General features: G+C 44.9%; 1 protein-coding gene across 2 annotated transcripts in view; it reads right to left on the bottom strand.

The window, feature by feature from the left end:
* Nucleotides 1–522: 522 nt before the first annotated feature.
* Nucleotides 523–13,356, bottom strand: part of GATM (glycine amidinotransferase) — a 35,709-nt gene continuing 22,875 nt past the window's right edge. Inside the window, exons 6-10 of one of the 2 annotated variants that reach the window (XM_083475926.1) lie at nucleotides 12,442–12,606; nucleotides 7,996–8,059; nucleotides 7,766–7,882; nucleotides 2,381–4,988; nucleotides 523–2,140 (exon numbers count right to left, since the gene is read on the bottom strand). In XM_083475926.1, the coding sequence (XP_083332052.1) occupies nucleotides 4,876–4,988; nucleotides 7,766–7,882; nucleotides 7,996–8,059; nucleotides 12,442–12,606 (459 nt within the window). In that variant the 3' untranslated portion in view covers nucleotides 523–2,140; nucleotides 2,381–4,875. The remainder of the gene's footprint in view (nucleotides 2,141–2,380; nucleotides 4,989–7,765; nucleotides 7,883–7,995; nucleotides 8,060–12,441; nucleotides 12,607–13,356) is intronic. The other variant, XM_083475927.1, reaches the window with a different exon arrangement.

Here is a 13,356-nt window from a genome sequence, read left to right as displayed (position 1 = left end):
TTCCCAATACAGTGGTGCCTCGCAAGACGAAAAGAATCCGTTCTGTGATTCTCTTCGTCTAGCGGTTTTTTCGTCTTGCGAAGCAAGCCCATTGACGGATTAGCGGATTAGCGCTATTAGCAGCTTTTAGGCTTATCAAATCAGCTGATAAGCGGCTTAGCGGCTTAGAAAAAGGGGGGGGGAGGAAAAAAACCCACAGGAACTCGCAAGACATTTTTGTCTTGCAAAGCAAGCCCATAGGAGATTCGTTTGCGAAGCACCTCCAAAACGGAAAACTCTTTCGTCTAGTGAGTTTTCCGTCTTGCGAGGCATTCGTCTTGCGGGGCACCACTGTATTTTGGGGGTGAAGTAATGTGTTTTAAATGTGTGTTGAATGTGCCTTAAATGTTTAGTGTGAATGTCTGAAGACAGAAACACACACACACACAGAGGATTTGGGTTTTCTGGGGTGAGTGGGGCTCGGGGTGCAGCCATTCTTGTCCCAGGCAGAAAATCAACCCTCAAAACGAGAAACACCAAAAGTTCACAAATGCAAACATGTTTTATCGGCATAAAAATACATATTGAGGAAATCAGTATTGAAAACTTAATTTACAGCACTGGTGGGTATCCTTAAAAATCCCATGATTTGGCATTTCTGCTAAGGATTATTAACAATAACAACAACAACAACAATAAAAAGCCTTTCCTTTATCTAAACAAGCTCACAAAATCAAATGTGTTGGCACACACGGGAACCTTAAAAACAAACAAACCAGAAGTGATGTTCATCGAGAGAAGATACATTGAAATAAGAACTATTTCCTAAACCAGGGCACTAGATGCAAAGTCTAGAGCTGTAGAAAGCACTATGCGGATGTGATTGTGTAGGAAGGTGACCATGCCCTATCTCCTGACCCACCTGCAGACCCATCCACTGGAGTAAGGGGCTATGTGCGTGAATTTCCTGCCATTACCACCACCTCATGAAAACAGTGGACAACTAGAGACCCAAGGGGAACCTGGAAGCAGGACCTGAACTCAAGACCCCTCTCCCTTCCAGTGAAGAAGAAGAAGAAGAAGAAGAGGAGTTTGAATTTGATATCCCGCTTTATCACTACCCGAAGGAGTCTCAAAGCGGCTAACTTTCTCCTTTCCCTTCCTCCCCCACAACAAACACTCTGTGAGGTGAGTGGGGCTGAGAGACTTCAGAGAAGTGTGACTGACCCAAGGTCACCCAGCAGCTGCACGTGGAGGAGCAGAGACGCGAACCCGGTTCCCCAGATTACGAGACTACCGCTCTTAACCACTACACCACACGGGCTCTCAGTGGTTTCCAGCAGCTGGCATTCGGAAGCAGCAGAAGTAAAACATAGCCTTACTTGTTTATTCTTTTATGTTTATTCGTTTATTTGTCTATTCCTTTAAAGCCATCCACATTGATAGCCATCACCGCCCTGTGGAACGCCCTCCCATCAGATGTCAAAGAAATAAACAACAATCAGATTTTTAGAAGACATCTGAAGGCAGCCCTGTTTAGGGATGCTTTTAATATTTGATGAATCATTGTATTTTAATATTCTGCTGGAAGCTGCCCAGAGTGGCTGGGGAAACCCAGCCAGATGGGCGGGGTATAAATAATAAATTATTATTATTATTATTATTATTATTATTATTATTATTATTATTATTATCATCATCATCATCATCATTCTTGAGGGCTTTTATTTTGTCTGCCTTGAATCTTCCAACATTCAGCTTCATTTAAAGTCCCCAAGTTCTAGCTGGGGGGGGGAGGGGAATTACCTACCCATTTTCTCTGCATCGTGCAAAATTCTATATATATTAAGTAGAATCATAGAATTGTAGAGGTGGAAGGGACCCTGAGGATCATCTATTCCAACCCCCTGCAGTGCAGGAACAGGCAGCTGAGGGGATCGAACCTGCAACCTTGGATGTTATCAGCACCATGCTCTAACAACTGAGTCATCTAGGAAAAGCATGAGGTTCAGAGTTATATATGAAGGCCTGGCCTCCTAAGGTGGATCTTTAGGAATCTCCCATTTCAAAGGGCAAAGGTTGTGCCAACTTTAAGGATGGAGAGATCAGTCTTTTTCTGGTCTGGCAAATTTTGCAAATACTGTATAACTTTATATACCACCTAATATATTTATATACCACCTAAACCTTAGGAAGAACTTCCTGACAGTAAGAGCTGTTCGACAGTGGAATTTGCTGCCAAGGCGTGTGGTGGAGTCTCCTTCTTTGGAGGTCTTTAAGCAGAGGCTTGGCAACCATATGTCAGGAGTGCTCTGATGGTGTTTCCTGCTTGGCAGGGGGTTGGACTCGATGGCCCTTGTGGTCTCTTCCAACTCTATGATTCTATGATTCTATATCACACAGTTTCCCACATATTCTTTTGGTGTGCATTTCATGACAAGGTACACACTTGGTTTTGCATTCACCCATCGAAGAAACTCAAGCTATGGCGTGCTGTGAACAAGCAACAATCCTGGTACATGCTGCTGGGGAAAAGCTCTCCCTCTTGTGGTTTGTTTGGAAAGAAACAGACTTCGAGGATCAATTTTGCACTGAGCCGTAAGCCGTAGGCACAATGGTTTGCTTCCTGTCGGCGCAGGAAAGGGAGAGTGAGTTAGGCACAGTTCTGGCAGCGTACATCAGGAGACATGCATGTCATAGTTTGGCGAATGTGTGAAGCGCACCACTGCTTCCAGAAGTGTATTGCAAAGAACAGAGAAGGGAGGGAAATAGAAGGATAGCCTTGGGCCAATCTGTGTAGCAAACCAGGAACCCCCAAATGAGGCTTGTTTGCTTAAAAATGCAGACCAAATTCAGTTCACGAGGATCCCTAGCCTTTGTGTGATGGATTGCAAGCATGTAGCTCCCCTACTCCAATGAATGGGTGTCAGGCAGGTCCACAGAGGGCATTATATTATTCCTACATGATTAATAAATTCAGTTACAGCTGCATCAGCGTGGGGCTTAACCTTTTCGAAACAACAACACAAGTCAAACTAACCTAAATAGCTTATACAAAATCAGTAAAAACCAAGGTCCATATAAGATCTGTGTATTTAAATATTTTGCCTTAAATTTTATGAAGTGTGATGTGTATCCACAAACACACTCAAACTAGAAAAGATACTGGAAAGATTTCTGTTAAAAATCAGGTCTAACCTTTCTAGCTGCCTTTTTGAAAAGAGGTAGATGTAGAGCGGTATCAACCAGTTGACCTCTATGAGGCTGAAAAGTACTGTTGAAGTTTGTGCATCCTGGAAGTGAAGGTAAGAAGGGACTTCACGGGGAGGTGGAAGTCTTTCAAAAAGCCAGCCAGAAGACCTGTACTGCTGATGAGGAGTTGCAACTTTGGCCTAGACGAGCTAAGGACCACTTCACACATTACAGGGTTTGAGGGCGCACCCAAGTTGTTTTAAAGGCTACAGAACCTATACAGGAAAGGTTAGATTCAGAGTAACGACACACACGGCATAACAGGCTGTATGTAATTGTGTAACTTCTATTTCAAAAAACAATTCAACAGATCATATCACAGTATGTAATTCCACAGACCAACTTATCATATGAGCGGAACATGTTCTGAGAGATTAAAGTCCAGCGGATTAATGAGGATCTCCCCCCCCCCCAATTTTTTTTATTTTCCAAATTTTTTTAAAACAAACATAAATCCCAACCGTAATTAAACTTATCTTGATAACATTGTTAAGTGACTTCCTCAAATCCCCCTGGTTGAATTTCAGTGTATATCATTTTAACAGTTTTCCAAAATCAATTTTCTCAAAAAAATAACTTAATCACTTAACATCTTTCATTCTTTCTAATTTAGCCTTAAACATCTTAATTCCTATCCTTACATATTTGAATCCTAAGCCTATCTAATATTTGCAAGCTTTTCCAATTAACATATTTAGCTAAATAGTCTTTGAATTTCATCCATTCTTCCTGGTATTCCTTCTCCTGATCACAGACTCTTCCAGTCAGGTCAAATCAGGATCTTATGTTCCTAACATAAGAACTGAATAGACTGTATCTTATCTCCTGATCAATCCGCTGGACTTTAATCTCTCAGAATATGTTCTGCTCATATGATAAGTTGGTCTATGGAATTACATATTGTGATATGATATGTTGAATTGTTTTTTGAAATAGAAGTTACACAGTTACATACAGTCTGTTACATCGTGTGTGTCGTTACCAGTATTGTATTCACGTAACAAAAGTTTCAGCAGCGCTTTGTAGATTCAGAGTATGCCAGAGGCACTGAGGTCCTATGGAAATAAGGTCAGCAACAGGTCACTTCCATAGAATTGTAGAAATGGAAGGGACCCTGAGGGACTGAAACTGCAACCTTGGCAATATCAGCACCATGCTCTAACCAACAGAGTGTTCTACTGATTTCAGATGGGACCCAACAGCAACTAACAGTCTGGATCAAACCAAGAGGAGCAGGAGCCCTTTGAAAATGTAGGCATCTTCTAAAAAGGGAATTTTTAAAAAAGATACGTGGATTTAGTGATTTAAGGCTGCAATCCTGTGCATCTGGAAATGAGCCACATCCAGCACAGTGGAGCTTACTTCTGAACAAATATATCCATGAATGCAAAAAACAAAACAAACGGAATATACAGGCACATTTTGGGCTTGCCTCTGTGTAATGTGTGAATAGGCTCTTAGGGCACAATGTTCATGATACCTCCGTTGGGGTGGGTGGGGAGGTGGGCACTGTCCCAAGTATTGCAGTCCATGCACTCGCACCCTTTTTAAGCAGAAAGATGAAACCGATCTCCTCTTCTTCATTTGCCTACGCCTAGCTCATGCAAACTTAACCGCGTGCAGCTTCACAAAGCTGCACCCTGCCTAATCAAAGTAAGACTTCAGGGTACCACGACGGCGGATGTCGCAGGTCCAGCAGTGGAAGCCTCCTCCCAAGGAATTGGCGTGGCGGATGTTCACTTTGACTGTCGAAATGCCTGCAGAGGAAAAGAAAGCGAAGCAAGACCCTTTGGTGAAGGTTGACTCAGATTTACACACAGGGTTATGAGGAGCTGTGCAAACATGTCTGGTACCATGGCCAGCTCCTCCTTCATTTACAACACAGTCAGGGGACACGGATGGTGCTGTGGGTTAAACCACAGAGCCTAGGACTTGCCGATCAGAAGGTCGGCGGTTCGAATCCCCGCGACGGGTGAGCTCCCGTTGCTCTATCCCAGCTCCTGCCAACCTAGCAGTTTGAAAGCATGCCAGCGCAAGTAGATAAATAGGTACCACTGCAGCGGGAAGGTAAACAGCATTTCTGTGCGCTCTAGCTTCTGTTACAGTGTCCTGTTGCGCCAGAAGCGGTTTAGTCATGCTGGCCACGTGACCCGGAAAGCTGTCTGTGGACAAACGCCGGCTCCCTCAGCCTGAAAGCGAGATGAGCGTTGCAACCCCATAGTCGCCTTTGACTGGACATAACCGTCCGGGGGTCCTTTACCTTTTTTACCCAGACCCACTGAATTCAATAGCTTATTAACTAATTATTATGACTCGTGTTGGATATCCCCCAGTGAATGCAGCAAAATGAGATTGGGAGGAAAGGTGGGGTAAAAATTTCATTAAAAAAATAATGTGTGTCACAGCACTGTCAGGCTACAAATGCCCGGAGAGAGGTATTAACTCATTATTGTCAAAAGTAGGCATTACATTAGGAGAAGGCATGACCCGGAAAGCTGTCTGGACAAACGCCAGCTCCCTAGCCCTGAAAGCGAGATGAGCGCCGCAACCCCAGAGTCACCTTTGACTGGACTTAACCATCCAGGGGTCCTTTACCTTTTTAATCTTTACAACACAGCATGTGTCATAGAGTGTTTGGGGCATATTTTAAGGAGATTTGGGCTTGAACCCCCTCTCCCAACAGTGGGGATCCTCCTGCAAGGCCATTTTGGCCAAGCTACCCCCAAATGGCTCAGACAATTTCAGTTCTCTCAAATTTCTTATTTTTCCAGGCTTAAATCTGGTTCTTCATATCTCTGCATCTTCCCCAGCTGGCATAGCCCAGGGGTGATGGGTTTTGAAGTTCAGCAACATCTGGAGGGTCAAAAGTCCCCCACACCTGCCTTAAGAGTTGCCAGAGAGTAGGGATGGGGAAATTTGTGGCCTGATGGTTGGACTCCAACTCCCATAAGCTCCAACCAGCATGACCCAGGATCAGTGGCGTATCGTGAGGGGTGCAGGGGGGGCCAGCCGCACCGGGTGCAACATCTGGGGGGGTGCGCTCGCACTCGCAGCTCTCTGCCCCTACCTGGCTCACTCACTTTCTCTCACTGCAGTGCTGGCTGTGCGAATCCGATCCGAGCCGCTGGGTCGCCGCCCACTGTAGAGGGGGTGGGTGCCAGGCGTGCGGTTCGGAGAGAGAGAGAGGGACTATCTGGGGGAGGGACAGTGCAGTGGCCGCCCAGCGCAGCGCTGAGCGCGGGAGAGAACCACACCAGACCAGACCAGGCAGCAGCAAGAAGAAGCTGGCAGCAGCGGCAGGTTAGGGGGCGCAAATTACTTGCCTTGCCCCGGGTGCTGACAACCCATGCTACGCCACTGCCATGGATGGTAGGACCTGCATAGAGGAGTCACAGGTTTTCCTGTTTCTGGCCTAGAGAGGCCCTGGGGCAGAGCCATATCTTTCACCTTCTCCGTCATGCCACTGCAGCCCTGCCAATTAGCTGCTCCTTTAAGCTTCACTTACACACTACATTAGGGAGGCGGGTGGCGCTGTGGGTTAAACCACAGAGCCTAGGACTTGCCGATCAGAAGGTTGGCGTTTCGAATCCCTGCGACGGGGTGAGCTCCCGTTGCTTGGTCCCTGCTCCCGCCCACCTAGCAGTTCGAAAGCACGTCAAAGTGCAAGTAGATAAATAGGTACCACTCCAGTGGGAAGGTAAACGGTGTTTCCGTGCACTGCTCTGGTTTGCCAGAAGCGGCTTAGTCATGCTTGCCACATGACTCGGAAGCTGTACGCTGGCTCCCTCAGCCAATAAAGTGAGATGAGCGCCGCAACCCCAGAGTCGGTCACAACTGGACCTAATGGCCAGGGGTCCCTTTACCTTTACCTTTACACACTACATTGCATGGGATATTTACAATGCAATCAAACCAACAGTGCATGTTTGCTAGACAGGCACATGATACGAGCTGAAGCTCATAGAGTTTTCCTGTAAGTTTGCTAGACAGAACTCTTGAGAGCCACTCCTAATGTGCCCTGACAGTGGGAAAGTGTAGCCACATATAATCTCCTCACCCGGCTGGGCACATTCTCTTTGCTCTTTCACCTCATCCCAGCAATGTATAACATATGCTGAGTCTGAGCCACACCGACTCCATTTTGAACTAGACTAATTAATGTATTTGTAACTGGATTACTATTTTAAGCCTGCCTGAACAAAGCTGCTGTTAACTCTGCTGTTCTTCAATGGGGAATACTGAATGAGTAAATGTCATTTTTTACTTTTTACAAGACTGTTTTTTAAAAAAACAGTAAGTGATTATTGTTTTCAGGGGGGAGAACATAGGAAATACCAGGAGAATCCAATCCTCCTTAAAGCATCCTGGATTACTTAAATTAAAAGGCTAAAACTAACCTATCTAAGCTCCCCTTTTAAGCTGCAAAGGGATGCATTCTGCTGAACTCACAAGCGTGAGGAACGAAGGAAGGATAATATCTAATAAATATAACCTCTCCTGGCAACTATACACATCCCTAAACGTTTTGACCCACCGAGACTTTCAAACAGCTTGTGGATTGGAGTTTCGTTGGCATCGACCATCACACGTTTTTCATCCAGCATCAGGACGTTCATAGAGAGCCATTTAGAGGACATCCACAGCGGGTGATCTGGATGCAAATATAAACAGGAAATAATATTTAGCACTCCCATTGGGTGGGTGAAGTCTGGGACTTCTGCTTTGCAAAACTCGTCTTCAAAATTGGGAATAAGCTAAACATACCATCAGGGATCAGGGGCAATGGAGGGTGAACCACCGTCCAGCCTGCGTTCTTGAAGAGATCGATCTAAAAGAGATTCAATTTTGAAGAGATTTTTTTAAAACCATTGTGGGATTTATTCCCAATGCAAACAAGCACCCACAGAAGAGGGTGTGTCTTGCGGGATCACAGAAGGAGAGGAAAGGGTTAAGAATAATAGAGTTGGAAGGGACTCCATTGATAATCGAGTAGTCCAACCCCTTACAATTCAGGAATGTGCGCCCATACAGGGATCAAACCCGTGACCTTGCCTCCTACAATCCTTATTATGATCGCCATTGCTACTCTTGGCGTTTGCATGTTAAAATGCATGCATGCTAAAATGAAAATATGCATTCTGCATCAAATCTAGTTTGGTCCCAAGGTCTTTATAAGAAAATGTAGTATAGTTTGCAGAAGTTGCATTGCTTAGTTTTCATCACAAGAGGGCTCTCTACTTGCACATCAAAGAAAGACATTGAGCATCCTTTTTTATGGCACTTCATTCCATTTTCAATCTTTCCCCTAAGTTCCACATTATATCTGAGCTTTCACACATCATAAAAGCCCCTTCTGTAACTATAGTGAAATATAGTTCAAGTTTAGCAGTCAAGTCCATGTTATTTGCTTCCAGAAAAGAATCCATTTGCAAATAATATGGAAGCGAGTGCTACTATATAGCACAATAGCTCCAGAGGTGGCTTTTAAATTGTGTGAAAGCTGAAAAATAATGTGGAAATTGTCAGTTAGGAAAACATTTTATGAAAATGGAATAGACTGCCATGTGAATGCAATCTCAGTCTGGAGCTAAATGTATTGTGCTGACACTGGTGTCTAATATTTTCCAATTGCTCAAATATTCCTAAAATGTTTGCAGTCTGATGGGATCCAGTTTCAATATATTATATTTCACATGCAATGACATTGTACTTTGTACTTCTCAACTGACACGCAACCAGTGCAGGACTAGACATGCAGGCCTCTAAAAATTTAGACAGGGAGAGTCTAAATTTTAAAACCACCCCAAAATCCGGTCATGTTACCTTACTCCCATCTTTACTAAGGAAGGTTGCCACAGAAGCCATGACTGTTTAAAGCGGTATTGTACTGATTTCAATTATAGTGCAGATAGCACCCTAGAAAACACTCCACATCCTGCTTTGGCCACCCACCGCAAAGGAAGATCAAGAGCTATCCTGGATCAGACCCAAAGTCCATCTTGTCCACTATGTATTCTCCTCCCCACAGAGGCCCGTCAGATGATTCTAGCACCCCCACCGGACAAGATATTTTAAAAGGGAGCACACACTAATTTCTTCCCCTCTAGCACTCATGCCAGCTTTTGTAGGCCATTCCTCTCACGTAGATAAACGTATTCCCCATATGCTACATGCAGGACCAGATTTAGGTCGGATGAGGCCCTAAGCTACTGAAGGGAATGGGTCCCTTTATATGTCCAGCTGTCCTTTGTCAACAACAAATAGTCCCTGTTTTTTGTGTTGAATACCGGTATATGCTACATGGTAATTTATGGACCTAATAGGTATCTAAAGCCATTTGCATATAACAAAATATGTATTTTATCAAAGCAATTGTTGAACTGAAATACAATTAAGAAGTATATTGATAGTGAAAGACAATTAAGAAGTATATTAATAGTGAAATAATTATTAAGCTCTAAATTAAAATGATTTTTTATTCATAACAAACTTAATAATGCAAACACACTGGCATTTGGCAATAACAGAATTTCCTTTAGAAACACAATTTACAAAGACTCATAATCTAGTCTCTAGAAACTTGCTATAACATGAAATAATAATAGCAAACCAGTGATATTTTAGGGAGCAGGCTAGCAGCCGGGACCCATTACTTACATCATAGGAGCCTACACAACACAAAACACTGTTGCTGTATGTAGGTTTTATTTTATTTGTTTTTTATCTTTTATTTTGGAAATATATATCCAGTTTTATTTTCCTTTATTGGGGGGGGGGCTCAAGAGAGTGGGGCACTAAGCTATAGCTTGTTTAGCTTATACGTAAATCTGGCACTGGACACATGCATCTTTCAGCCCAAGGAAGCTGCAGGGTAACAAACAGAGCAATAATTCTGCTAAATGAAGCGGTAAAGGGACCCCTGACCATTAGGTCCAGTAGTGACCGACTCTGGGGTAGCGGCGCTCATCTTGCAGCACATGGAAACGCCGTTTACCTTTCCGCCGGAGTGGTACCTATTTATCTACTTGCACTTTGCTGTGCTTTCGAACTGCTAGGTTGGCAGGAGCAGGGACCGAGCAACGGGAGCGCACCCCGTCGCGGGGATTCGAACCGCCGACCTTCTGGTTGGCAAGTCCTAGGCTCTGTGGTTTAACCCACAGTGCCACCTGCTTCCCTCACTACAGTGGTACCTCGGGTTAAGATCTCAATTCATTCCAGAGGTCCGTTCTTAACCTGAAACCGTTCTTAACCTGAAGCACCACTTTAGCTAATGGGGCCTCCCGCTGCCACCGCGCCGCGATTTCTGTTCTCATCCTGAAGCAAAGTTCTTAACTCGAGGTACTGTTTCTGGGTTAGCAGAGTCTGTAACCTGAAGCGTATGTAACCTGAAACGTCTGTAACCTGAGGTACCACTGTACAGTCCTTTTGTTAGCTGGAGCAAAAACAGATCAAGAGTCCAAGGGAGAGCCCACACAAATTTAAGAGCTGTAAAAAGGAACCACAACCTTTGCACGCAATTGCCCAAGGTCAGCTGCAAAAACAAGGGCTTAAATAATGTTTGGCTTAGTTAACAATTGCCGATGAGACACCTAGCGACTTGTTCAAAGGGTTCAGAAAAGTCTCGGCTTGCAAACTTCCCGAAAGCACCTGTGGGCCTAGACTGGCCATTGTGTCTGATTCAACAGGGCTCTTCCGTTCTCCTGGCAGGACTCTACCACTTTAAGAATGGAGGTGTGTGAACAGGATCTTTGAATATTCTCCTGCATCAAACTCCCTGCACATAATCATCTAGTGCCGCAGGGAAGAGGCCTAGAAATACACCAGAAATTGCTTCCACAAGAAGCAGTGATGGCTACCAACTTGGGGTGGCTTCAAAAGAGGGTTAGACAAATTCATGGAGGAGAAAGCTATCAAGGGCTATGTCAGGGAACTGACATCAGAGGCACGGGAGAAGGAGAGGGTCTCTGATTCTGCAGGAGAAGGTCCCAGCGCTAGGGGGAGACTCAGCTGGGAAGAAGGGGAAGAGAATAAGTGTAACACCAGGGATCCAGGAGAGCAACGGGACAGGGAGGTGCAGGGGCTCCAGGACTCTTCGCTGGAAGTTAGCGAGGAGAGCCCAAGCACCCCGCTGCCCACGCCCACCCTGCGCAGGAGACTCCCGCGCAGTGAGAGGCGGAGACGCTTAGGGGTCAAACAACTCTTATGTTGGCAGCGCTTTAAGAAACGCCCACAGACAGATACTACGAGTGACTAAGGGCAGCCACGCTGAGATGGGCTGTGCAGTCCGGAGGGTTTAACCAGGCAATCCAATGCTCAAACGGGGCAGGATTACGCACGAGTAACTCCCAACCACTACAGGCTACTATCCACAAAGGCTATGTTCTGCCTCCATGGTCAGAGGCTGTGATGCTTCTGACTACCAGTTGCTGGAAGCTGCAGAGGGGGAGGCCGCTCTTGTGATTGGGGGTCCTGCTTTCCCATGGGTTGACCCCTGTGAGAACAGGATACTGGACTAGATTACTGCCGTGCAATATACGTAGGGCTGCCTCTGAAGATTGTTCGGAAACTTTAGCTGGTGCAGAATTCAGCGGGGAGGTTGCTCACCAGAGCAAGACGGTTTGAGCATATTATACCAATCCTGGTCTGACTGCATTGGCTACCAATTAGTTTCCGGGCCCAATTCAAAGTGCTGGTTTTGAACTATAAAGCCTTAAACGGCTCAGGACCGCAATACCTCAAGGACCGCCTCTTCCCATATGAACCTACCCGGACCCTGAGATCATCTTCTGAGACCCTCCTTCGTGTGCCTCCTCCTTAAGAGGTCCAGAGGGTGGCAACACGAGAACAGGGCCTTCTCCGCAGTGGCTCCCCATCTGTGGAATGCTCTCCTCAGGGAAGTTCACCTGGCACCTTCAATAGACACCAGGCAAAAACATTCCTTTTTATCCAGGACTTTGGTTGATTTGACATCCTATGCCCTTTTAAAATGGGCAGGGGCGTTATTGGGTTGCTGTTTTTATTTTGATTACCTATTTTGTGGTTTTATATTTTGATTTCGTTCTGTGAGCCACCCTGAGACCCCCCCGGGTATAGGGCAGTATATAAATTCAATAAATAATAATACTAATAGCAATAATAGATGGGTCTTTGGCCAGATCCTACAGGGCTGCTCTTATATTCTTGCCCCCAGTTTGTCTGAAGAGCCCTTACCTCATTGCACGGACGGTCTGGGTTGGAAAGCACGAGGCCCGGTCCGATGATGTTGAATGTGGCATCAATGTGCATGGGATTGGGGTCTTTGAAAGAGATGGTGTGCACTCTGTATTCCGGCGCAAGGTGTCTCCTCATCCACTCAATACCCAAGTAGTTTGTAACCTGAGAGCAAGATTTAGACTTTTAGTTGTTTCAGAAGAAATATCTGCAACAACAGTAAGCCATATATCAGGCCCGTCCAACGCCCAAGAGACTTCGATCTACTCCCAGTGATCTACCTGATCTACCCATTGTCACTGAGGATTGACCAGAGTTGCTGAGCTTTTTTAAAGGGGGGATGACATAAATCACTCATCTAAACTCCGCCACTAACAAACGCACGCTGCATTAACTCTGATCAACGTATTCCCAAAGCGCAAAACTCCGCCAACTTGACGCAACGGAGGGACAGAGAGAGGCAGATATTTAAATTGAACATCAATAGTGCATTTGGGGGGGTGTATTCTTAATTGTCTGCATAGGCGTAGCAGAATAGAAAAGTTTTCAGCAGGCTTTTCAAAGTCGGCATAAAAGCTGGTACTAACCAACAAATAAATCTAACTAAAAAACGAATAATGGGTGTAATTTTGTTGTTGGACTACGCAGAAATGGCAAAGCTGACAGTGAAATTAAGAGATCAAAATGGTGAACTTTTCATAAAAACACTATAGCCAAATGAAATTGAAGTCTGGATTCTAGCTAAAAGCAGAGGAAGAAAAAAAATGATAAAATAATTGCACCAGAGAAACTTTTGTAATAGATAAAGATATAAAGCAGTAGAGACAGTCTGAGTAAAAAGACTGCAGAAATGAGAGTGGGAAGTCAATTTATGAAACAATGTAACTATTTGATAAGAAGATTATGGTGCAGATG

This window comes from Podarcis liolepis (assembly GCF_965112155.1).
Source record: "Podarcis liolepis genome assembly, chromosome: 14".
Lineage (NCBI taxonomy): Eukaryota > Metazoa > Chordata > Lepidosauria > Squamata > Lacertidae > Podarcis > Podarcis liolepis.
Note: the sequence above shows the minus strand (reverse complement) of the source record. Positions and strands in the feature narration are given on the sequence as shown.